At 28.2% G+C, this 23,907-nt stretch overlaps 1 protein-coding gene across 2 annotated transcripts; it reads left to right on the forward strand.

Moving 5' to 3' along the window:
* The first annotated feature begins 4,067 nt into the window (after window positions 1-4,067).
* ENGase (cytosolic endo-beta-N-acetylglucosaminidase) lies at window positions 4,068-23,443 on the forward strand. Of its 2 annotated transcripts, none has more exons than XM_087164212.1 (12): window positions 4,068-4,104; window positions 7,023-7,180; window positions 8,650-8,798; window positions 9,501-9,655; window positions 11,126-11,274; window positions 13,677-13,842; window positions 17,364-17,467; window positions 18,173-18,281; window positions 19,209-19,387; window positions 21,389-21,646; window positions 21,768-21,879; window positions 22,946-23,443. In XM_087164212.1, the coding sequence occupies exons 2-12, from the start codon at window positions 7,155-7,157 to the stop codon at window positions 23,258-23,260; spliced, it is 1,722 nt and encodes a 573-aa protein (XP_087020338.1). In that variant the 5' UTR covers window positions 4,068-4,104; window positions 7,023-7,154; the 3' UTR covers window positions 23,261-23,443. The 2 variants fall into 2 exon arrangements, with proteins under 2 accessions (XP_087020338.1, XP_087020336.1); XM_087164210.1 differs by lacking the exon at window positions 4,068-4,104 and adding an exon at window positions 4,158-4,316.
* Window positions 23,444-23,907: the final 464 nt, after the last annotated feature.

A 23,907-nucleotide genomic window follows, 5' to 3' on the forward strand; every position in this document is an offset into this window, starting at 1 on the left:
TTCATTTGCACCCTTTTTAACCTCAACGACGTATTTAAATAACAACCTCCTTTCTACCTTTAAAATATACCTCTTTTATACCTCATTTATACCTCGATTTTTTCATAAGGGAAGTACTGGCATACATACATAAAAACTATAAGACTTAGTCCCTGCTTGATATCGCTCGCCAATCCTCAATAATTGCTACGTATTTATTTTTTGTTTGCTTCGCAATAAATTATTTTATTGTAATTTTTTCCGTGCTTTTTTACGAAGTTGGCATAAAACAGTTTTTTCTACGAAAGTTGAAACTATTTATTTACTTATATGTGTACTTAAGAAAATCGTGTTTGCTTACGTTTCCCACGTTTAAACATTTCTCTCAAGATTCTATTCAGATCTAATAGTAAACATTAATTGTCCGAAATGCGGGAGCTAGGTATACTTTGTCTATGCTAAGAACTCCTCCAGCCACAAAGTGTGACGCCGTCTATTTGTATGGAAACAAGAATGGCGCATTTTAGGGAGGGTAGCTTCACTCTAGGACTAACACAATAGACCGAATAGATTCCCTTTCTCTCGCCGACCCGACCCGAAACCATCACTCCAAAACAGTGACCCTGCACCCCTACTTGAAATAGTCATATCTCGTTACCATGGTCACCGTCACAGATTCAGACGAATGTTTGGATGAATTTCTTATCTTAGACAAACTATACCCGTTTCGTTGCAGCTAACCAACTTCGATGATTGCTTGTTCTCACTAATTGTCAAATCTTTAGTGTATGGAATTCCAGGTAAAATTACGGTAAAAAGTACTGACACCCTGGGTGCAGCGTCCGCAAAATCAATTTCAGCCGTTAAATTTTATACCGTAGCTTTTACAGTATTATTTATTTAATTACAGTGATTTTGCACTGAATCCTACACTATATTAGGTTTCTCGTACCGTAATATTTTGTGGCAAAAAGTCCTGGCACACAGTGTGTCAGTACTCTTTTTTACATTAAATAAAACCTGTGCATCGTACATGAGGCTAATCGTGAAGCTCTACATCATTTAACAAATCTCTTTAAAAAAAATTTACATTATAAAAAATTCAAATTTTAAAACATTATCTAATGAATTTAGACACCGATTCAACTAAATAAAAAACTAAGTAATAGCAGAATGGAATATGAAAAATAATTAGTTCATCTAAATACCTTTAAATTAAGGATAAAAAAATATTTCATAGGAGGAGGATATTTTTATGACTTTTATTAATTTTGTGTTTAATAAAAACATCTACAAAGCAGTCTGACTACAATATGAGACAACTTTATTTTTATTTTATACAAATATATTCACTTAAATTGAAACTGAAATATGGATGAAATGAAATTCAGAAATAATGAATAAAAAATACTTCAAACACAACAATAGTGGCTGTCAAAAATAAAAAACTTTGTAGAAATGACATGTAAATTGGGAAGAAAAAAATTGGCATTCACAACTTTTTGCTAAACTTGAATTGTTGCAATCACAGAGGTCACAGAAGAAATCAATTGTTTCACAAGTGGTTGCAGACAATCGGCTGGAAAGACCCAACTCCTGCGATTTGAATCAAAAGACAATAATCAATAAAATTAGTAGATTAGGAGAGGGAGAGAGCTGTGAGAATTTATCTAACATTGGATCGTTGGGGGTTGTTTTAAGTTTTATTCGGCCAAATTCCAATTCCTTTTTTAATTAACAAAATGGTCACTCAAAATATAAAATGCATTTCTATAAGTCCCGCAGTGGACTGATTGTTAAGACAAGGTTTCCAGCAGATCACCAAAGTCAAGTATCACTGGTTGCGGTCAGTGTGCGGTGGGTGAGCAGTTGAAATAGTCTGCGTAGGGATCGAGGGTGTGCCGTATTGGTCCTCGTTAGACTGTTCTACCGTAAAGTGCTCGTCTTCGCGTGCAGGTCGTCGGGCTACCGAAGGGGGGGGGGTGCCATCCCCTCTGCAGAGGATCAAAATTGTGATGGCATGTCTTCGGATCATTCTTAGGGACGTTTCCCAGAAGGTCGCCAAAAGCCCATTGTGCAGCTCTAGTGTGACGTAAATGAACTACAACAGCAATATCATTTTTATAAATTTTCAACAAAAAAAAAGTTCAAATGTTAGTTTAATCAGGGCCTGAAACATTAATAACCTAAACATTTTGGCAATAAATTGTCAAAATGTCTTAGGCCCTGGAAGGCCCTAAAAAAATTTTCTAAAATTTTTTTTGGGCCTTGGTCTGCAATCTAATTCTAATCCCCGAAACCGGTCCTCGGTTCATTGTTTTGACAGCTCTCTAGTTTTGACCATCCACTGATTTACTAATTAGGTCGTTCTTTAGTTTATCAATTCGTTAATTTATAAAACTCACTTCCCCTCCCCCATTCCCCTGCAATTTTTAATTAGGAACCCAAAAATCTGTTACTGATATAAACTTAAAATTTATATAAAAGTTTAAAGCTATTCTTGCTCTTAAATCACGATTGTCGATTAAAATATTAATCACAAATATTAATCACTTGTATTTTTCAAAGCAAGAAAAATTTAAGTTTCCTCTAAGCTAAAAGAAGAAAAGAATAAATAAAATTTTAACCATTTTTATAATAAAGCTATTAGTTAGCTATAACTCTTAACTATAATATCATGATGCTATTGCAGCTGGAGTCACGAAAGGTCGAACGATAAACATTGATTACAATAATAATTATTTTTTACAGATTTTTTAACCCGTACAAAAAACAGGTGTTCAGCTAGTAATATAATTTATTTAAAGTCATTTCATCGATAATTTATCATGATTCATTTATTGATCACCTTATTGGTTAATTTTATCATAAAATTTATTTACTTATTTGATGAGCATTCGATTCAACTAATAAGTTTAAATTACTAAATTACATTAGTATAATAATTACTAAGTTATAAATTAATTTTGAATACTTATTATCCGCTTTCCTGGGTTTTATAGATTAAGGATTACATTGAACCTTTCTATCAAGAACAACCTTGCTGGTTACTTTTTTCTTTTCGTCAGAACAACTTGTACTTTTACCTTGTAAATAAAACTTGTTATATATCATAACCCTCGTTGAATAGAAGATCCATCTAGATATTCTTATAAATTTGAATATGATCTTGAAAATAAGGCATCCCTGGATCAAAATCTCTCCTGGACAAACTCTGCTTCGTTAACGGCAACTCACCTACATTTGAGTTAAACTTTGAGAAAACCATAAAAACTTTTCACTGTTAACCCGGTCCCGCAGTGGACTGATCGTTAAGACACGGTTCCCAGCAGATCACCGAAGTCAAGCATCACTGGCTACGGTCAGTGTGCGGTTGGGTGACCACTTGGATCAGTCTGCGTAGGGACCAAGGGTGTGCGGTATTGGTCCTCGTTAAACTGTGCTACCGTAAAGTGCTCGACTTCGCGTGCAGGTCGTCGGGCTACCGAAGCGGGGGTGCCACCCCCTCCGCAGAGGATCAAAATTGTGATGGCATGTCTTCAGATCATCCTCCGGGATGTTTCCCAGACCGTCGCCAATAGCCCATTGTGCAGCTCTAGTGCGACGTAAATTAACAACAACACTGTTAACCCGAGAGAAGAAAGACTTTATCCCATGAGTCGTCTAATACTTGGAATACTTCTCGTTATTACTATGGTCCATGTGAGCGATATATTTACGAACCAATAAATCGTCGATGGAATTTGAACCCGGGTCAAATCTTTGAGAATTGAGTGCTTTTTCAGCTAACAGGTTCAGTTAGTCTTGACCGTTGATCATAGTTCTCCACCGAAAGCCTTGACCATGGATGCTAAAGCGATGCTCTAGATTCCATGGCCTTGACTAGGAAAACAGCGGGTTACCATGCCTCTTTCCATGTGATGCATCCTTCTTTTTTTTCTTGGTGTTTGTTCTAATCATGGAGGGTAGATAATACACTAGCGTTTAGAAATTAAAAAAGAGAGGAAATGCTTGAAAGCAATGAGAGTGACCTCGTTTTTACTTTTTTCCTTCCGCAGTTGTAGAGTACACAACTAGTCTGAATGTACCCGTAAAGAAATTTTTATTTTGTAATTAATTTAAAAAGTAAGCTATAAGTTGAAATATTTTCTAGCACAAATTATATCAAATGTACTAACCTTGTCAACTTGCTCCCACCTTATTTGTGTATCGAGTGTTCGTCTCATTCGTGAAAATATTATAAATTTTGTATTTATCGTTTAAAAATGAGTATAGCTAAACGTCAGAAAGTAGATAATAACGTAGTAGATGGGATAATATCATTCAAATGTGGACTTGTAAGATAATATTTTATAATAAATGCGCTGTTCAACTGTGAAGTCGAGTATTCGGTTTACTCTGAAACTAATTATTCACATAAATAATTGGTGTAAATTTTCTAAATTTAGTTTACCTGTCTTCGAATTTCATAAATTTCTATTTTGTGGTTTAGCAAAATCTGATTTTTTTCCATTATGAAAATAGAAAACTTAATATTCAAATCTTATATTAATTTTTTTTTTTTCTCAAGAATTTCAACTGATTGGAAAATGAAGAGAATAAATTGAAAACTCTGTAGCAGAGTTTTTCAAATTATTCTTTAAAAATGTCCATTCTTAATTTATCAATGTAATTATTGAAGTAGGATGACAATCTATTGTTGATTGTTGCTATCTTGTTAATTTTCTGATAGACTTTTTTTCCAAAAGAATTTATCAAGCTGAAATGTTGGATTATTTTCTTCATTGTTTAAAAAGAAAATATTTCTTCAGAGTTTCTCAAATATGTTCATACTTGTTAATTCAGTGGAATCATCATCAGAGAGTGATGAAAATGAAACACTAATGAATTCTCTGAAAAATGTTTTTTTTCATAAAGAATTTTTCAAATTAAAATGTAGGATTTTTCCTCTTTTAAATATGATTTCGTCAAAGATACGAATGGTGGGTAACATTGCTCAGGCGATAGAATCTCTACTTTATTCATTTATTAATATTCAAAAACATTAATAATCTATTTATCTACATATTTACAGCTATTACATTTATTGATAAGCAAAACATAAGAACTTTCCAAATTAGAAAAGAGCAATATTTCAGGTGTTAATCCGGAAAGAAATTAGATCCTTTTAAAGACTCTTCTCAAACCCATAACAAAAATAGATAAGGAAAGAAAATAAAACGAAGAAAATAAACAAAATAAAGAATTAAAATAAAAATAAAGAGAATAAAAAAATGAAGAAATAAAATTAATAAAAAAATAATTATTCTCTACTTAATTTTATAATACTTTATTCATTTTAGTTTTACTGGATTCTTTTTTAATTAGTTTAATTTTACCTGAAAGGCCAATATAAATGTGTCGTGTCTATTAATGTGCTGATCTATCTCTGCACTCAGGTTTGTTATAGAAATCTTATAGCATTTTTTAATCTTTATGTTTGAAAGTATCCTTTAGCCAAGGTAGCTGGGAGTAATACAAAAGTATTATAAACAAACTACTCTCAAAACTGACCTTATTAAACAACATTTTATGAATTAAAGAAATTATTTCCTATGCTTCTTTACTTTGTAAAACTATGAAAAAACATTAAAGGTAAAAGAAGAGCAATATGGAAAAACTGTTTAATAATCTTCAGACTATAATAATAATCTAAATTGAGCATTTTCTTATGGAGATTGGAACTTAAAATATTTACTTGGTTTTTTTTAAGGAAAAAAAAAGTGTGTAAGGGAGAATGAGAGTAAAGGCAAGTCAGAAGAGGTAATAGGGCATAAATTATCCCCATTAAATTTTCTGTAATGGTTTCTGTAATCTTAGGAAAAATATTAAAATTTTTCTCTCTTTTTTAAATTTTTTTAAATTTTTTATCTAAAAAGCTGTTTTAAACAATCTACCATCATATATGTCCTAACACTAAAAGCTGTGTAGAGGCAATTGCCCCTACTGGCACCCATGCTTTCAAAGGGTTTCAAAAAAGCCAATCTTTTCTGAAAAGGCCAGCTAGTTTTTATTAAAAAGCCTGTATTAGTATTTTCAATATTTATTGCTCAAAATTAAAATGTATGTAGTTAAATTTATTTTATTGATGACTTCTGAGAAATGTAGTAAAATATGTTATGGTTTTAATTTTACTTTCTCTAATGGATATTTATTCTATAAAATGTTATTAATTTTAATAATGTAATTGCTGCTCTATATTTGCTTCTTTTCCAGTCATTTTTGTCCAAAATTGCTTCAAACATATTTCAACAGTGTTCTCATGTTAAAAGGGGATTTCTAATTATAGTTCCAATTAGTTTAAAATTCTTGCTCTTAATACTTCCAAGGTTAATTCCATTTCCTTACTCTATTTTTATGCACAAAGTTGCTATTCCAATTTCTTTCTACCATACAATCACATTACTGTAATACTTAATTAACAGCTTTAAATCCCTTTTACATTATTACAGTTTTTGTAAAATATTAACACCAGCTAAAATTAAAAGAACTAAATTTATTAGTTCTTTTAATTAAATTAATTCTTATTATTTAATTTATTTTAATTAAATTAATTTTAATAAAATTAATTCTTTTAATTTTGGTGTTTTTAAAAGTGGCTTTTTTTTAAAAGTGGTATAACCTTTCCTCCCCCCCGCCAAAAAAAAAAAAAAAAAAAAAGGAACAAACTTGACTGCTTTTTTTGATTTGGCTAAAATCCAGCAACTCTATGCTTTGCATCTCTGCCTAAACTCTGAAACTCTTAGCATTTTCCAAATGGCAAATCTGAATGAACACACTTTTGAAAAGATTTGTTGTTCAGTCTTATTTTATTATGAGTTTTGTTGTTCTGACATCAAAAAATCATTATAGATATGGAGTTTTGTTGTTCTGACCTGACTTATTCTATAATGATATGTATTCTATAATGTTGATCTGTGTTTATTCTAGAATGATTTTTGTTGTTCTGTCGTATTTTGTAATGATTTTTTCTAATTCTGAGTATGTTATTTTTTACTATGTAGGATGAATGTTTGCCCATATACTCTTTGGAGAATTTGAAAAATTGGAAACCATTAGTTAAAAATCATAGGACTTTTCCACTTTTAGAAAGAGAACCAATAAAAAATCACCCAAAAACTTTAGTGTGTCATGACATGAAGGGAGGATATTTGGAAGATAGGTGAACTCTTATTTCTTAATATTTTTACTTGAGTTTAATGTTATAAAAATATGTATAAATAAAATAATAAATTAAACTATTTTGGAGATTGATAGGGATTATCTACCTTATTATTAAAAATCTCTTGCAAAAATGTGTTTAAGTTATGTGTAATTTAAACTGAAAAAACAAAATCTGTAGCCAAAGTCAAGTAAACGTAAGTCAATGCCTACTATTTATCTTCTGATTAAAATGAAATGTGGTTCAAATTTTAATTTTTAAATCATTGTATCATTGTGTGGTTAAGTATTAAATAACTTGTTAATGTTTAAAACTATAATTTTGCTGACTTTGAAGCATTCTTTGCTATAGCCAATTATTTTTATTTACAAGTAAATATGCATTTGTGCATAATTGATGCCAACTTCAAAATTTTTTAAAATTTTATTTCCAATGACAAATTTATTGGACAGTAGTTACAGCACAATAAGAAAAGTGAAATACTATAAAAGAGGGTAAACATAATGCAGTAACTTGAGTCCATTACTTCAAAAGGTCTCAGGCTTCTCAATATTGCTCGGCTAGAGAAGACTTGCTCAAAGCAGGACAGTGCGTAAGTAAGGAAGCGGGAGACATAAATGTCAAGTTGTAGATCTTTTAACCACAAAGTGTTACCAGGGTGCACCACGAGAAGGTAGACCCACTGCGCACCCCACTTCAAAAATAGATTGTACCATTTTTTTTTTACATATTTTTAGCAGTAAACCAATACTTGTCTTTTGTTTTAAAATTTTTTGATGTACATTCCTTTTTCCTGTAGAAAATTAATATCTAATCTAAATCTTCCGTTTAAAAATATCTAAATCTTTAAGCAATATGATGAAGCAAAATTTAAAAAAGAATGTTTTTTTAGTATTTTATCAAATTACTGCATATATTTATTTTGAAATTTTTTTGATATTAAACATAAAAAATAATGATTGATAAAGCTGAATGATTTTCATTAGTAATTACAATATTTTTTTCAAACTTTTCCAATATATATATATGCATATATTTTTGCAAAAATGGGCCCCAAAAAATTAAACTTGGATCAATTCTTGGAAACATTTGATAGTGAAATGAAAAAGAATGTTATTGACTTACATTGAAGCATGTATCAAAATATTAAGCATATCCAAATAGTTCATTGAATATATAGATTTATTCGCTAATCTATTTAGCTTACTGCTGGCACTCCAACAGCTAGTGTGTAAAAATTTACCCCAGAATGGTATCAATAATTAGCAATTTTTTACAACCCTCAAACACAAATTACTATTTTATTTTGTTTCTTAGTTTTGTTTATACTTCCAGAGAATCCTTAAACTTTTTAGGCAAATCTTGTATTTATTCTAATTCATTTGGATTAGCTGAAAAATTGAAAAAAAAAATACAATAGTTATCAGTGAAAGGTATCAAAAGCGTTTTTATATTTCCTCTCTTTGTAGGCACATAAATGGTTCTAATACAGAAGAAAATTATTATTTTTTGCATTGGACCGGTATTGATATTTTTGTTTACTTCAGTCATCATTTAGTGACTATTCCTCCCTGTGGTTGGATTTCTGCTGCTCATAAAAATGGTGTCAAGATATTAGGTAAGGACTGTCATAAACAAATTGTAAATAAATCCATTGTAAACAACATTGTATACATTGTGAACAAATTTATATTTCTGCACTTTAACAAAATGTCATTTTAAATAATAATCTTTCAAGTTATTTTAAGAAGTTCGTATTTGCCAAACTGTTCTGAGATTAATTTAGCACTTTGCAGAAACTGATTTTCGTAAACATTGTTTATAATAAATTTATTATTTTTAATAATTATCTATGTTAATTATAACAAAATTAACATATATATTTTTAGTATATTTTAGCTTCAAGGAAAAGTCCAATTATTATCCAAGTATGGGTTTAAAAAAGGGTTTATTATATATCAGCTTCTTTTTTTTGTGAAGAAATAATTTTTTTAATGTATTTTTATACTTGAGTCTATATTCATTGAAATTTTTGGCATCCGTAATAACATTGATTATTGAAGGCAATAAGAAATGATATGTTTAATGAAGTATCTTTTTTTTTTTTCAGTTCTAATTTTTGTGCTTGATTTTTTTTCATTAAATTTTTTGGACATCAGATGAAAATTTTCAATTTCATAGATATGAACCACTAAGTTAAAAAAAAAAAAAGAAAAAAAAGAAATAATAACAAAATATTTTATACATGTAATAACACTCAATTATTATATAAAATAATTAAAACAAGCAAAGTTATTTAATGTCTTCTTATTTTCTGCAGGTACATTTATTACAGAATGGGATGATGGGATAAAAGTGTGTGAAGCACTTTTAGAAAATGAAGATGCCGTGGAACAACTTAGTGCACAACTAGTCAAAATTGCGAATTATTTTAATTTTGATGGATGGCTGATTAACATTGAAAATAAACTTCAAGTAAATACTAACTTTTTTTAAATCTCAATTTTTATGAAAATTAAATATTCTATCGAAAAATAAATCTTAGTGTTATTAATCCAGTTTACATTCAAAACATGGTTGACGGCTTTAAGCTAGGCTGAAAAAAAAGTTATTAAAACAAAATATTTTTTCAAAATCTGAGATAATAAAAAGAAGCTTATTGTTATCAATTAGTTACAGTGGTGTTACTTGGTGTTAGAAACAATATGGTGCAGCAGTTTTGCACCTTTAAAACCTGTTATTTTGAAGACATAGCTTTAAACTTTAGAAGCGTTAAAAAATTTTTTTAACTGATTGGAATTCCCAACTTTTATAACCAAATAAATTTTTATTATTTTAATTGACTCTTACAGTTTTAGAGAAAATTCCTGGTAAAAAGAAGAGTTAACACAATGTTTGAAAAATGTTTATTATGGAGCAATTGAAGTGCAGCTGGGATGTTTTAAAACGGGATTTTGATTTGGTTTCAAAGTAAATAAAGTGAAATGCTCACTTACATTCTAATTGTTTATGCAATAAGTGCCACCAAAAAGTAAAAATAAAAAATATGTTTAATACTCTACTGTTAAAATGTACTGTAAAAATTTAATGTACATAATCTTAAGGTTGTTAGTTTCATGATTATATTTGTATATCATATTTATGAATGATAATTTTTAATATGTCTTTATTATATAAAATTCTATGATACATGAAAATTGGAAACATTATTATTTGATATTTGGTTTGATTTTAATCATAGTGAATGCATTTTATTTTGTTTATCTGAAGTGCTGAAAAATATTAAGTGAGCAATATATTATTGCAAATTATTTTTACAAATTATTCATCAACTTACTGGCATTTTAATTCCTCATTTAATTTTTTAGTATAAAATTTTAGACAATTTCTACTCCAGAGTTTCCATTTAAATTAATTTTTTTCAAAGTTGATGAAATTCCAAACATTAATTAGTTTTAAACTTATTCCGAGAAGCAAGAAATTATTAATTGGCAACAGTGAAATACACTTTACGTTTTTAGATAAAATTCATATTTTTAACAAAATTAATATTAATTATTTAGTTTAGTGAGATTTAAGTTTTATGCTATAAAAATGAGCACATTTTCCTTTCTATACCCTCATTCTCTGCTCCCATCCTAGGTTTTTGACAGTTTTTGATGATTTAAACTAGTTTTTGACACTTATCATAACAAAGTCAGTTTCTTAATCAGAAAGCTAACCTTCTTTTCTATTAAAAATTAAAGCTAACCCTTTTATTCTATCAATAGGGAATTTGTTATAATAAAAGATTTTAACTGAAAAAAAGTCATTTATTAGGTTATAGATAGCAGGAAGAATAAATAAATTTTATTTTCCTTCATTGTTTACATTTTCTTACATGTTGTTTTCTATTATCTCCTTGCAATATTGTTGCTTCCTTCAATTTCCTATTTATCTTTACAGTCATGCCAAATATCACTTTTAGAACTTTTTTTAAAGACACTCACTAAAAAGATGCATTTGAGTCAGGAAGGATCTTTAATTATATGGTATGATAGTGTTCTTAAAACTGGCGACCTGAAATGGCAAAATGCTCTCAATGAAAACAATAGGTATCTATATCTATTAATTTCCATAAATTAAAATTATCATTGTCAATAGCTTGGCAGCCCAGGCTGGGCCTTAATTAAGATTCTAATTTTATTTATTTTATGGCATATTCAAAGTCGATAGAAGGTATGATTTTATATTATTTGACTTCTATGAACAATTATTAAAAATTTCATATGAATACACAAATTTCCCAAAGACTACTTTGATGGAAAATTTACTAAGTTATATGATGTTTAACAAAGCTCTAATCAAATTCATTTTTTTTTTAAATTTGAAATGTCATATTTTGTTATGTATGAAATTATTAATACTTAATAAGATCAATTATTTTTCTATTCATTTATAAGTTATAGAAATTATTACCATAATTTTAATAATCTAGATCTGCCAGATCTGAAAATTCTTTAGAAGCAACTGTAAGTCTCTTTATAAAACATAAAAATGCATGTAAAAATACTAGAGAATAATATTCTAAAAATTAAAATCATGATAAAAAAAGAATAATTATTAAATATGTAATCACAGTTAATAAGTCTAATTTCAGTAATGATAATTTTAATATTTAAATGTTATAGAAAATAATTACATTAAATTCAAAAGAATTAGTTACAATAAGTTTAAACTGATAGAATTTCTTAAAAAGTTCAGTGTCTTTACCTAGAGGCATCACTTTTAAAATTGTTAAACTAATTTGCTGCAATTAATTCTCCTTACGAAACATGAAAATATCATGTAAAAACACTGCAGAATAATATTAAAAAAATCAGAGTTTTGATTGAAGAGAAAAAACATTACATTTAAATATGAAATGATATTTGATAAATCCAAATTCCATAATTCTAACTTTAATTTACAAATGTTATCAAAAATATTTATTTGAAATTCAAAAGAATTAGTTATAGTAAACTTAAACTGCTAGAATTTCTTAAAAAGTCCAGCCAGACGCATCTTTTTTAAAATTGTCCTACTAATTTTTTGTATTTAAAAAATAGTGTTTAAGTAAATATTTTTTAAGCAGTCCATACTTCTAAATTCGTCCCTTATTCGTTGAAAAGAAAGATAGAAAGATAAATTCTCATAAAAATATTACTTTTTTCATCGACACAACAGAATGGCAACTTTTGCAGAAAAATTCAATTCCTACTCCAAAAAATATTTGACATAACATGGTTTTGAGTGAAATTTCTTTGATATAAGAATTAGATATAACTTAGAATTTGCTGATGACATTGTTTTATTTGCCATCAAATAGGAAGATCTTCAGTCCAAAACAACTATTTTTGAAATTTTTTCAGGAAATGTTGGATAGAAAATAAATAAGCGTAAAACCAAAACTTGTTTTGTTGCAAGATTTTGCTTGTAATTAGAATTGAAAGTGGTGAAATTTAAATTCATACGAAATTTAAAGAAATGAAAAAATTTACATGCCTTGGTGCAATATTTCATTGGAAGCTAAGGACAGAAGAATAAATAGGATCAAGAATTTTAAAAGCACAATATTGCTTTAAAAAGTTGATAGTGGTTTGGTTTGATCAATTTCTTTAATGCTATTGACTAAAATTAATATTTTTAATTCAATGGTAAAGAATGTATTAATATATTGGTCAAAAAACATGGAAACCTACAAAACTACATAATAAAAAGTCAAACAGTTGGTGAAACAGATGCTTAAGATATATTCTAAAAATATTCTGGCCTCAAATCATAACTAACTGAGATATCTACAGTAAATCAAAACAGAAACCAGTCACCCTTGATATATATAAAAAAAAGAAGATGGAAATGGATAGCTCACATTTTGAGAATGCTTCCCGCAGGAATACCATCTATAGCCTTAACGTGAGCGCCAAAAGACAAGTGAGAAAGAAGCAGACCTATGCTAACAGGGAGAAAATTACTAGAAGCAGGCAGAATGAACGAGCTGGTCCGAGGGTTGATCCTATACTACAAAAAGTAAAGGGCCTTATGTGCCACTGAGCGCAAAGAAGGATAAGTAAGAATTAAAATTAACTTTAGATAAATATGTCACAGCCCAGCAGAAAAAGTGACATTAGTCTAAAAACAGTAATTTTGAGATTATGTCAATAAAAAATCTGTATAAAGTGCCCCATCAAGCTCAAAAAGTGTCTCATCTCTAGATTGTGCTATTAATAAGGTTTATAAAGTAAGGTTTACAAAATAAGATTTATAGTATTAATTTATTTATTTTTTTTCAAATGCTGTTTTTTGACTTGTGTCACTTTTCCTGCCGGGGTGGGATGCAATAATCGAGTATAAATAATATTTTTCACAATATAAAGGTACTGTATTGAGTTTAGTATACTCTTTACCTTATAAATAGAGAGCATACTGCATTAATTTATATATTAGAAGATTAATTTTTTAATTACAAATTTTACAGGATGTTTTTTGACTGTTGTGATGGAATCTTTTTGAATTATAACTGGACTAAAGACACCCTTCAAAAATCAGTTGAAATGGCTGGTGAGAGGAAGACTGATGTATTTGTTGGTGCTGATGTGTTCGGTCGAGGTTGTCCTGGAGGAGGTGGATTCTCCACTGATGTTGTAAGTGAAACAATAACTAGTATGAATTTTTTAGCCCACAACTTTAGTGTAGCTGTATTTTTGCTGATCTTAAAAACATGCACATTTTTTCTTGAACAATTAGGCTTAAATCACTGTTGTTCTGTAATTAATTTTTCAACTCATTGACTACTATGAATTTTAAACAAGTATATTTTTATATTGAATTATTTTTTAATTAAATTAGTAAATCTTAAAAGCTCTGAATACTTAATATCTTTAATTTTGCTCCTAATTTTAGGTTTTTGGAAAAAAAGCAACTTTCTGGAAATTACAGGAGTATCAAGTTTTTGACAAATGATGGTTTAAACCATCATATAAAAAACAGATTGCAGATTTGTGCAGATTTTTTTTACAAGTTATCACTGATATATAAGAATAAGATCCACCACTTACTGTTTTAAAATCTCAATAAATTTTTCAATATTATTGATTATTTTTTACTTGTGGTAAAGATTGAACTCATCTTCATTCTTCTTGCTAGTAAACCAAGATAGATAAATACTAGAAATATTAAAGTATAGTTTATTATAGTATAGCTATTATAGTAGAAATATTAAAGTATAGTTTTTTTTAGTTCTGCTCTAAATTAAGCTCTGAAATTATAATTTTCCTTTTTTTCTTAAAAACTATTTTTTGCAGTCAAATTTTCACTTTTTTTTCAATAAATGTAGAACAAAGGGAATAAGTTTGTGCCCATTTTTTGCAAAAATGAATAATCATCAATGAATAATGTGGAAAATCTGTTCTCCTAGAGTTATTACACAGTAAAGATGGGCAGTGCTGGCGAAAAATGATTCCTGTCCTCTTGTAGACAAGAAAAATAAGGAAAATTATAGTAATTAGGCAATGGGAATATTAGTGAGGAAGTATTGATTGGGGAGGAATTTTGAGACAAGATGAATAAAAAAAATTATAGTAAATCCTTACTAATATTCAATGGGAATATTAGTGAGGAAGTATTGATTGGGGAGGAATTATAGTGAATCCTCACTAATATTCATTGGAATATTAGTGAGGAAGTATTGATTGGGGAGGAATTACAGTGAATCCTCACTAATATTTAATGGGAATATTACTGAGTAAGTATTGATTGGGGAGGAATTTTGAGACAAGAAGAATAAAGAAAATTATAGTGAATCCTTACTAATATTCAATGGAATATTAGTGAGGAAGTATTGATTGGGGAGGAATTATAGTGAATCCTCACCAATATTTAATGGGAATATTAGTGAGGAAGTATTGATTGGGGAGGAATTACAGTGAATCCTCACTAATATTTAATGGGAATATTACTGAGGAAGTATTGATTGGGGAGGAATTTTGAGACAAGAAGAATAAAGAAAATTATAGTGAATCCTTACTAATATTCAATGGAATATTAGTGAGGAAGTATTGATTGGGGAGGAATTATAGTGAATCCTCACCAATATTTAATGGGAATATTAGTGAGGAAGTATTGATTGGGGAGGAATTACAGTGAATCCTCACTAATATTTAATGGGAATATTACTGAGGAAGTATTGATTGGGGAGGAATTTTGAGACAAGAAGAATAAAGAAAATTATAGTGAATCCTTACTAATATTCAATGGAATATTAGTGAGGAAGTATTGATTGGGGAGGAATTATAGTGAATCCTCACCAATATTTAATGGTAATATTAGTGAGGAAGTATTGATTGGGGAGGAATTACAGTGAATCCTCACTAATATTTAATGGGAATATTACTGAGGAAGTATTGATTGGGGAGGAATTTTGAGACAAGAAGAATAAAGAAAATTATAGTGAATCCTTACTAATATTCAATGGAATATTAGTGAGGAAGTATTGATTGGGGAGGAATTATAGTGAATCCTCACCAATATTTAATGGGAATATTAGTGAGGAAGTATTGATTGGGGAGGAATTACAGTGAATCCTCACTAATATTTAATGGGAATATTACTGAGGAAGTATTGATTGGGGAGGAATTTTGAGACAAGAAGAATAAAGAAAATTATAGTGAATCCTTACTAATATTCAATGGAATATTAGTGAGGAAGTATTGATTGGGGAGGAATTATAGTGAATCCTCACCAATATTTAATGGGAATATTAGTGAGGAAGTATTGATTGGGGAGGAATTACAGTGAATCCTCACTAATATTTAATGGGAATATTACTGAGGAAGTATTGATTGGGGAGGAATTTTGAGACAAGAAGAATAAAGAAAATTATAGTGAATCCTTACTAATATTCAATGGAATATTAGTGAGGAAGTATTGATTGGGGAGGAATTATAGTGAATCCTCACCAATATTTAATGGGAATATTAGTGAGGAAGTATTGATTGGGGAGGAATTACAGTGAATCCTCACTAATATTTAATGGGAATATTACTGAGGAAGTATTGATTGGGGAGGAATTTTGAGACAAGAAGAATAAAGAAAATTATAGTGAATCCTTACTAATATTCAATGGAAATATTAGTGAGAAAGTATTGAATGGGAAGGAACTTTAATGAAAAACTTGCTTTTGTCAAAACAGATTTTCAAATTAAAAATTTTAAATTTTGTTTTGAAGTTTTTGGGGGATGTAAAAATTACTTTTGACATTCGTATATATAAATTTTCTCTCTCCCTAATATCAATCAAATGCTTGCTCGTAAAAAATCTCAAACCTAGAAATTCGTTTCTTCTTCTTCAAAATCTGCATTTATAGACGCTAAATGTATTTCCGGCTGATCTTCAAATAAGATGCTTATTTGAAAGATATAAAGCTTTTTTTTAAAATTACATTTTGCAAATTATATTGTCTCTCTGCTTTAAACTATTAATTTTAATTAATATATTTTTTCATTCATGTGATTTTTCTGCTAATTAGAGAAATTATTAAAATTTAAATGGTCATATTTTCTGAAATTCACCATCACTTCGATTCTCCACTTTTATTTCTTTATTTTTCATCTCCCATTATAAATTGCTTATCCCAATTTGTCACATTTTATGTTCTGTTTAGATGAAATTTATAGTACAGGTCTCATGGTTTCTATTGATTCAATCTGGTGAAATCTGTATTGCGTGTTAACATGATTTACAAAACATGCATTGCATTTTAATTAGAAATCCTACACCCAGATTAGTATTGCACCAATATACAATCACCTTCATACCATCAATTGATTATTGGGATGGAATATTTGTATCTCTCATCACAGTTCATAATAAGCTGATTATAAATTGAAACTTGCATTTAAATTCCTATTTCTGAATCATATTTTGCATATCATATTTTTGTAATTTTATATTTATGTAACTCAGCTTATATTTATTATAAGAAATTTCAAAATTAGATATATGACTGACTATTTTCTCATTGAAACAAAAGTATTTATCATTGAAATGCCATAAAAACTTTCAGCTTTTTTCAAGATTAACCAATCACATGTATTATTTTTGTTTGATAAAGTCGCTATATTTTAGTGAACTTCATTACAAAGTTTTTTCTCTCCCTTTGAACTAGGCTGCTTCTGCAGCAAGAAAATTTGGTTTATCTATGGCTATCTTTGCACCTGGCTGGATTTACGAGTGTTTGGAAGTCAAAGATTTCAAGGAAAATCAATTCAGGTTAATAACGCTTTTTATTATGTTGTTAATGCAATAAATAGGAATTTAAATGTATTAAGAAATTAAAATTATACTGTGTAAATATTTGTAATCATATTAAAATTAAAAACTCATACAAATCTCTGTGGAAATTGTAAATATGAACTGTTATCTTATAGTATAAGATATATAATATCTATTTTTTTTTTTTTTACATTAAGGGAAAATTTATTAGTCTTGTTATTATTTTCAATGTAAACTCTTTGAAAAGAAATTGCATTGGAATTGAATTGGTTACAAGAATTTATTAAGAAAAATGAATGATAGGGATAGTATTAAAGAAGACTAACTAGAAGGGATAGTATTAAAATTAAAAGTTAATACATATGTAAATTTCTCAAGAAATTGTAAATATGAACAGCATTTATTTATGTTGTTTTTCTCTAGTCTTCATTAATAAGGAACTCTAATAATCTTATTGTATTTATTGAGTTTAATTTAAACTCTATGAAAGGAAATTGCATAAGAATTGATTGAGTAATAAGAATTATTGAGAAAGTAATTGTATAGTAGAAGGGATAATATTAAAATTACGAATTAGTAGATTTATTTTACTCATTATGTTTAATCATTGTTTTGTTAATATTGTTTTTCACCATTTTTAATGTGTTTATAAAAATATAACATGTCCAAAATATGTATATTAAAAAGTTAATATGTTTTCAGGTTTTGGAATTTACTGCAAAAATTTTGCCCTGTAAGAAAAGTCAAAAGTTTGCCTTATTATTCATCATTTTGCCCAGGATTTGGGAAAAAATTATTTAAAAATGGAAAAGTAAGAATGCTGACATTTTTACTGTTATATTGCTTATTAACATATGTCTGTTACATTTAGAAATTTTGGCAAGTGATGATTTTAAAATGTAGCTACTGTTGTCGTTCAGTCAAAAGTGTATGAATCAAAGTATTCTGTCAAACTTTTTGTCAAAAGTTTTACAAAAAATTTTTTTTTTTCCGCTTAGTTTTCTCATTTAGTCAATGATTTAAAAAATATTGTTTAATAAAACATTTTAAACCCTGTTAAAATTTTTTTATTTTCATCATCATCATCATAGTTGTCCAGACAGCCCAATGTGAGCCAATGCCTTCCTCTGAAGCTTTCTCCATGATGACTTCCGATTTATCTTTGATCTCTGATTTCTGATTTGTTATTTTCACTAACCCATTATTACTATGTTTTCTGACACATCATAACTTTTTCATTCCAACTTTCTCTTTTACTTCTATTTATTTATTTATTTTTCATCCTTGAGAGGAAAATTGAAATTTAATTTAAAGTTGTGGTTTGTGAGGACATTATACTCTTTTTGAAGGTAAAGATAAAGATTATGCGATGAATAAGAAAATTTAATCAAGGATTTACACATTGCACCCTTTAAAAAAAATTTTTGCTCAATTCTTTTTAAAGGATATTTTACGTATATACAATGTTTTATGGAATTTTTTTTCGTTAATTAAGAAATAAAGTTATTTTAAGTTTTATTAATGATCATAAATAATTGTTCAATAACTCAAGATTTCTTCTTGTTTGATAAGTTAAAATTTAATTAGATCATATTGCAGCGCATTATCATTTTAAATATTTAAAAAAAAAATTTTTTTTTACAAATTGAATTTTATCAACATTAATCTTAAATGTGCAATTTAATAGTAATAATTCCTTGTAATATAATTGTCTTTTAAAAGGAAACTACTTATTTAGGTTTTAAGTGGTACTCCATGGTTTAATGTGAGTCTTCAACAGCCGCAGCCCATTTACTTCTCAGATTATTGCCCTAAGGACACCAGCATATCATTATATGAAGAAGATTCTTTCCATGGTGGTGGATGTATTTGTTTGATAATGAATGCTGAGAGAAAAGAAATAGTTTCAATCTTCAAGTTAGTATCGTTATGTGTGAAATATAAGAAAAAAATTTTGTTATTGGATGTTGTTTCAGTAACAAACTTTCAGTGTGTTTGATGTTAATACTAATATTTTTGAACTAGCATAAGTAAGAATACACATCATTGTCCCATTTTATAGATTGTCATATATTTGGTGAAATATATATAACGTCGTTGTCAAGTAGAAGGATTAAAACAGGTCTTAGGCAGGGGAGGAAGGTACAAAATTTATTTACTGATTATTAGACAGAGAGCAGCTATAAAAGAGGTCACGAAAAGTTGTGCTCCTCGATATAAGTTAGGGAAAATCTTGCAAAGTAAATCCGTAAAATGCTTCGATTTTGGGAATAAGGAAAATCTTAATAATTGTAATTGGTTTATTAAATAGGTTGTGCGATTCCCACAAGGAGCAAAGGGGAAAATGTCTTACTTTTAATTAGTGCATGCTTGAGCCAAAAATAGATTTAAGGACAGGATGTGAATTTAAAAGTGTGAGAAAGTGTTTCGATTAGAATAATAAATTAAGGAAAGGATTTACAGAAAAAGAACAACATAAAAAGATTAATTGAAGCTTCTTATGTTACATATGTATATGAGTCACATTTTTAATGGTAGAAGCGTACAATTTGATATACATATACCACTCATTAATTTTGCTTTAATTTTATATGGGAGGCTATATCAGATTTAGCCTGTAACAATAATGGCAGACACTCAAAAAGGTGGCTTCTGAAAATTTTTGCTGTGCTTTTTAAATTTTTTTTTTATTATTTTGAATGATCTCTTTAAGAAATGACAAGCATTTGATATTTTGTGCATATAGTTTTCTATTATCAATATATGTCACTTGGAACAATATATGTCACCCGTTCTCTTCACTCACCGAACTATCACTATAACTATATATATTTATATATAACTATCACTATAACTAGCACATAACATATCACTATAACTTCTCAATCATTTTGGATTTTTGAGGATAAATCGATTGTTATATTAAAATTATCATGTATAATTCTATTTTCAATATAATGTATACTATTTTTTATTAATGATACATTTGTTTAAATCAAATTTTATGGATTAATAAATTTTTGATGCAGTTTTTTTAAACATTTGTTCACAACTTTGAAGTATATGTATTAAAAAAAATAAAAACGTTACTTAAAAAAAATACAAAAAAAACTATACAAAAATTTGTATTTTGTGAACACAGTTTTTAATTTTAATCAATATATGACATTCGGGTGCTCTACTACCAACTTGTTTTGTCCACCAACCCCTACAGTTCTTGATGATAAACAGATTATTACTTTGAAATTAAAAATTATTCAATTGAAAGATCCCAATATTTCATATTTTCTTAACTTAGTACTGTTATTGTATTAACTTAGTATCAAATGTTACTGGGTTGTGCAAGGAACATTAAATTATTTGTATTTTATTTACTATTGTGTATCTCTCTTGGGTTTGTACAACATTCCATGGACGAAAGATTAACCTGGAGCTGAGAGACACCATTTAAAGCTACACCAATACCGTGCACGTAATTTGTATTTTATTTTAAAAACATGCTTAAATACAATTTAATTAAAATTATTAAATAAAAGTAATTAACATAACGGTGCATTGTAAAATTATCAAACAGTGACCCGTCCGCGATGATAAAAAGGATAGGGAACACTGCTTTAAATGGTGTATGAGACTTAGGAATAACTATATTAAGACCTCTTATCTCCCAACGTTTTTGTGTGATATCTTTCTTACATTATCATAGTTTGTTTATTATTTTTTCCCACTGATGAACTTAATAACAGAGTCCCATAGTCTATTTCAGTCTTTCTCTTTGCTGTTTTATGAATACTGATTTTGATTTAATATTTCATGCAGGAGACCGCAAGTGTTGGTCAAGTGCTGTTTAAAATTTTAATTAATTGAACTGTGAAGCTGTAAAGTTTTCCTTTGTTGTAATTTATTCTTTTTTGTTGTTAGGATTTTAGAGTGTTCTTTTATCATAGATGACAGCATTGTTGTTAGCTATACTTTCAAGACGCAATCCCCTAATGTTGAAGTTAGTTTTATCTTCAGCATCAGTAATCGTGAAGGGAAGTATAAGCTATACTTGGGCAACGAAAAAGGTGACCACAGCAATTCAAGTTCTTGTCTCTTGCCTGCATCTTGTGATGAAATATCTGAAAGTCAATATAAAATCGCTGCTAATCCAGAAAATATAGAAGGTTGGGTTAAAAGGTGATTCAATATTAATATTTAATCAGAAACTAATATGTGTTTTTATAATGCTTAAGCACATAATATTATTATTATACTTTGATCAAAATAAATTTATTTGGTGAATTCTACATTTTTTTAGGGTATTTGTTTTGAAGTTGTGTAGATTCAACAATCACACAGTTGAAGACATTAGTGTCCAAATTTCAGCACCCATGAATGAAAAACACTTAGTCCTGTTGGGCGAGCTAGAGGTTAGTCAATAGCTTTTATTTTTCTACATTTAAGAAGTCTTCAAATATATGTTTTAAATTATCTTTATTGTCTGTTCCAGAGCAATATATGAGCTATACATTTGTAATTCATTCCTACTTTCAACAGAGCTATTTAAAAAAAAATAATTACACTTTAAGTCAAATAATAAATTATTTGTCTTGGCTTTACTTATTGGAAAACTTCTGGTCTAAATATAATAGTATGTAAACTTACTTGAATATCTATTCTTGTTAATTTATTATTAAATTATATTAAATAAATTTAAACAGTGCTAAAGAAATTTAAACAAAATGTTTGTATCTGTACTATGTTGTAAAACACCTAACATTAGAATCTGGTAAATAAATGTATAATTTTTGCATGAAGAAAAACCAGTTTTTTTGGGAATTTTTGAAAAAAAATTGAGAACATTGAAATTGGTTTTTAAAGAACAAAAAAAAAAGCAAACAGTTTTTTTTGTAAAAAAAAAAATAAAAAGGATTTTTGTTTACTCTACTCTTTTATAATCTTTTTTATGCCTGTGTTTTACTGAGTTAATTATTTAGAGAATTAGGGGTATGTGATATTAAATTCAAATATGTTATTTATTGTGAACTGATTCAAATTATTCTCAGTTTATACATCCAAAATTATTATCCCCTGAATTGATGAAGGAAAATAGAAGATAGGTGTGTTTACTGTTTAGCCTCAAATTTGTTTTAATTAATTTATCTTTTAATTTTCCAAATAAATTTTTAAATGTAATTTAAATTTTACTTTTATTTGCTTTTAGTATGTAATTTTTATGAAGATTTGTTAACTTTAACTATAGTTGTCTTTCCTATAACAAAATTAGCACATTTTTATCTGCTTTATTAAAACGTTTTAATAAGTAGTGCTTTATCTGCAATAGCTAAAAAAATTAACAGGTTTAAATACAAATTTTCTAACAATGGTTTGTTAAAACATTTTAATAATAAAGTATTAGATATTAGTAGAAATTTCAATTATTATTAGAAGTTTTTAAAAAAATCTATTGAATTAAACAATAATTCATTTTTTCAGATTCTACCATTTCATCCAAAAATCGATTTCCACTATAGAGATTTGGTGTACAAATGCAATGAAGATAACACAATCACTGCTCAATGCACACTGTACTGGAGTTATCATCCTTCAATTTATTGTTCTGATTTGTTCCTATTATCTGTGGAAAAGAGAGTACACATCGGTAGAACATCTCAGTTCCATTACAATTTAGAGTTTTCTCTTACTGGAGCAACTGATTTAGAGGTATTATTATCCCTACAAAATAAAGGTAATGACTCCATTCCAGATGTATCAGTTAAAATTCCATTACGACCATCTTTTATGTCTTAAAAATCATATTGTTTACTTATCATGTGTATATAATATTAATGAAAAAAAAATTTTTAATTTGAAATACACGATGATTTAGTGATAATTCTACTTTCCTGAAATTTTTATTTTTGTTAAATTCAATTGTACATATATTCTAGTCACAGTTATATTTTACATTTTAAATAAATTTATTCTTTGAAATAGCTTGTCCTTTAATTTTTAAAATATTCACTCTGCATATTATATCGCCGTCTAATCAGAATTGTTAAATTTTAAAGAACAAGAAAATGAAGATCTGCAAAATAACTCATTTGCTTCCATTTTCAAACCAGTTTTATAAAAGAATTATAAGTACATTCAGTTGCTTAAAACTTTATACAGGGAAACCTCCAGGAAAAACCACCTCCTCTATTTATGACAACTTAGCACGTAATTTTTTCCATAGACTTTGTGTTGAAGAAAACCTTTAGGCAGGGGCGGATCTACTTAAGGGCTTTTTGGGCTGCAGCCCAGGGCCCCGTGGATACAAAGGGCCCCAGTCCCCACTGAAAACAATAGGTGATATTTTGAATTAAAAAAAATATCTAATATTAAAAAAAATATATTATAAGGTTGGCAACCCTGAGATCAATCAACCCATGCATGTGCGCGTCTATAGAACGGAA

This window comes from Parasteatoda tepidariorum, chromosome 5, assembly GCF_982258835.1.
Source record: "Parasteatoda tepidariorum strain Cologne lab strain chromosome 5, Ptep-v5.0, whole genome shotgun sequence".
In the NCBI taxonomy this organism is placed as follows: Eukaryota; Metazoa; Arthropoda; class Arachnida; order Araneae; family Theridiidae; genus Parasteatoda; species Parasteatoda tepidariorum.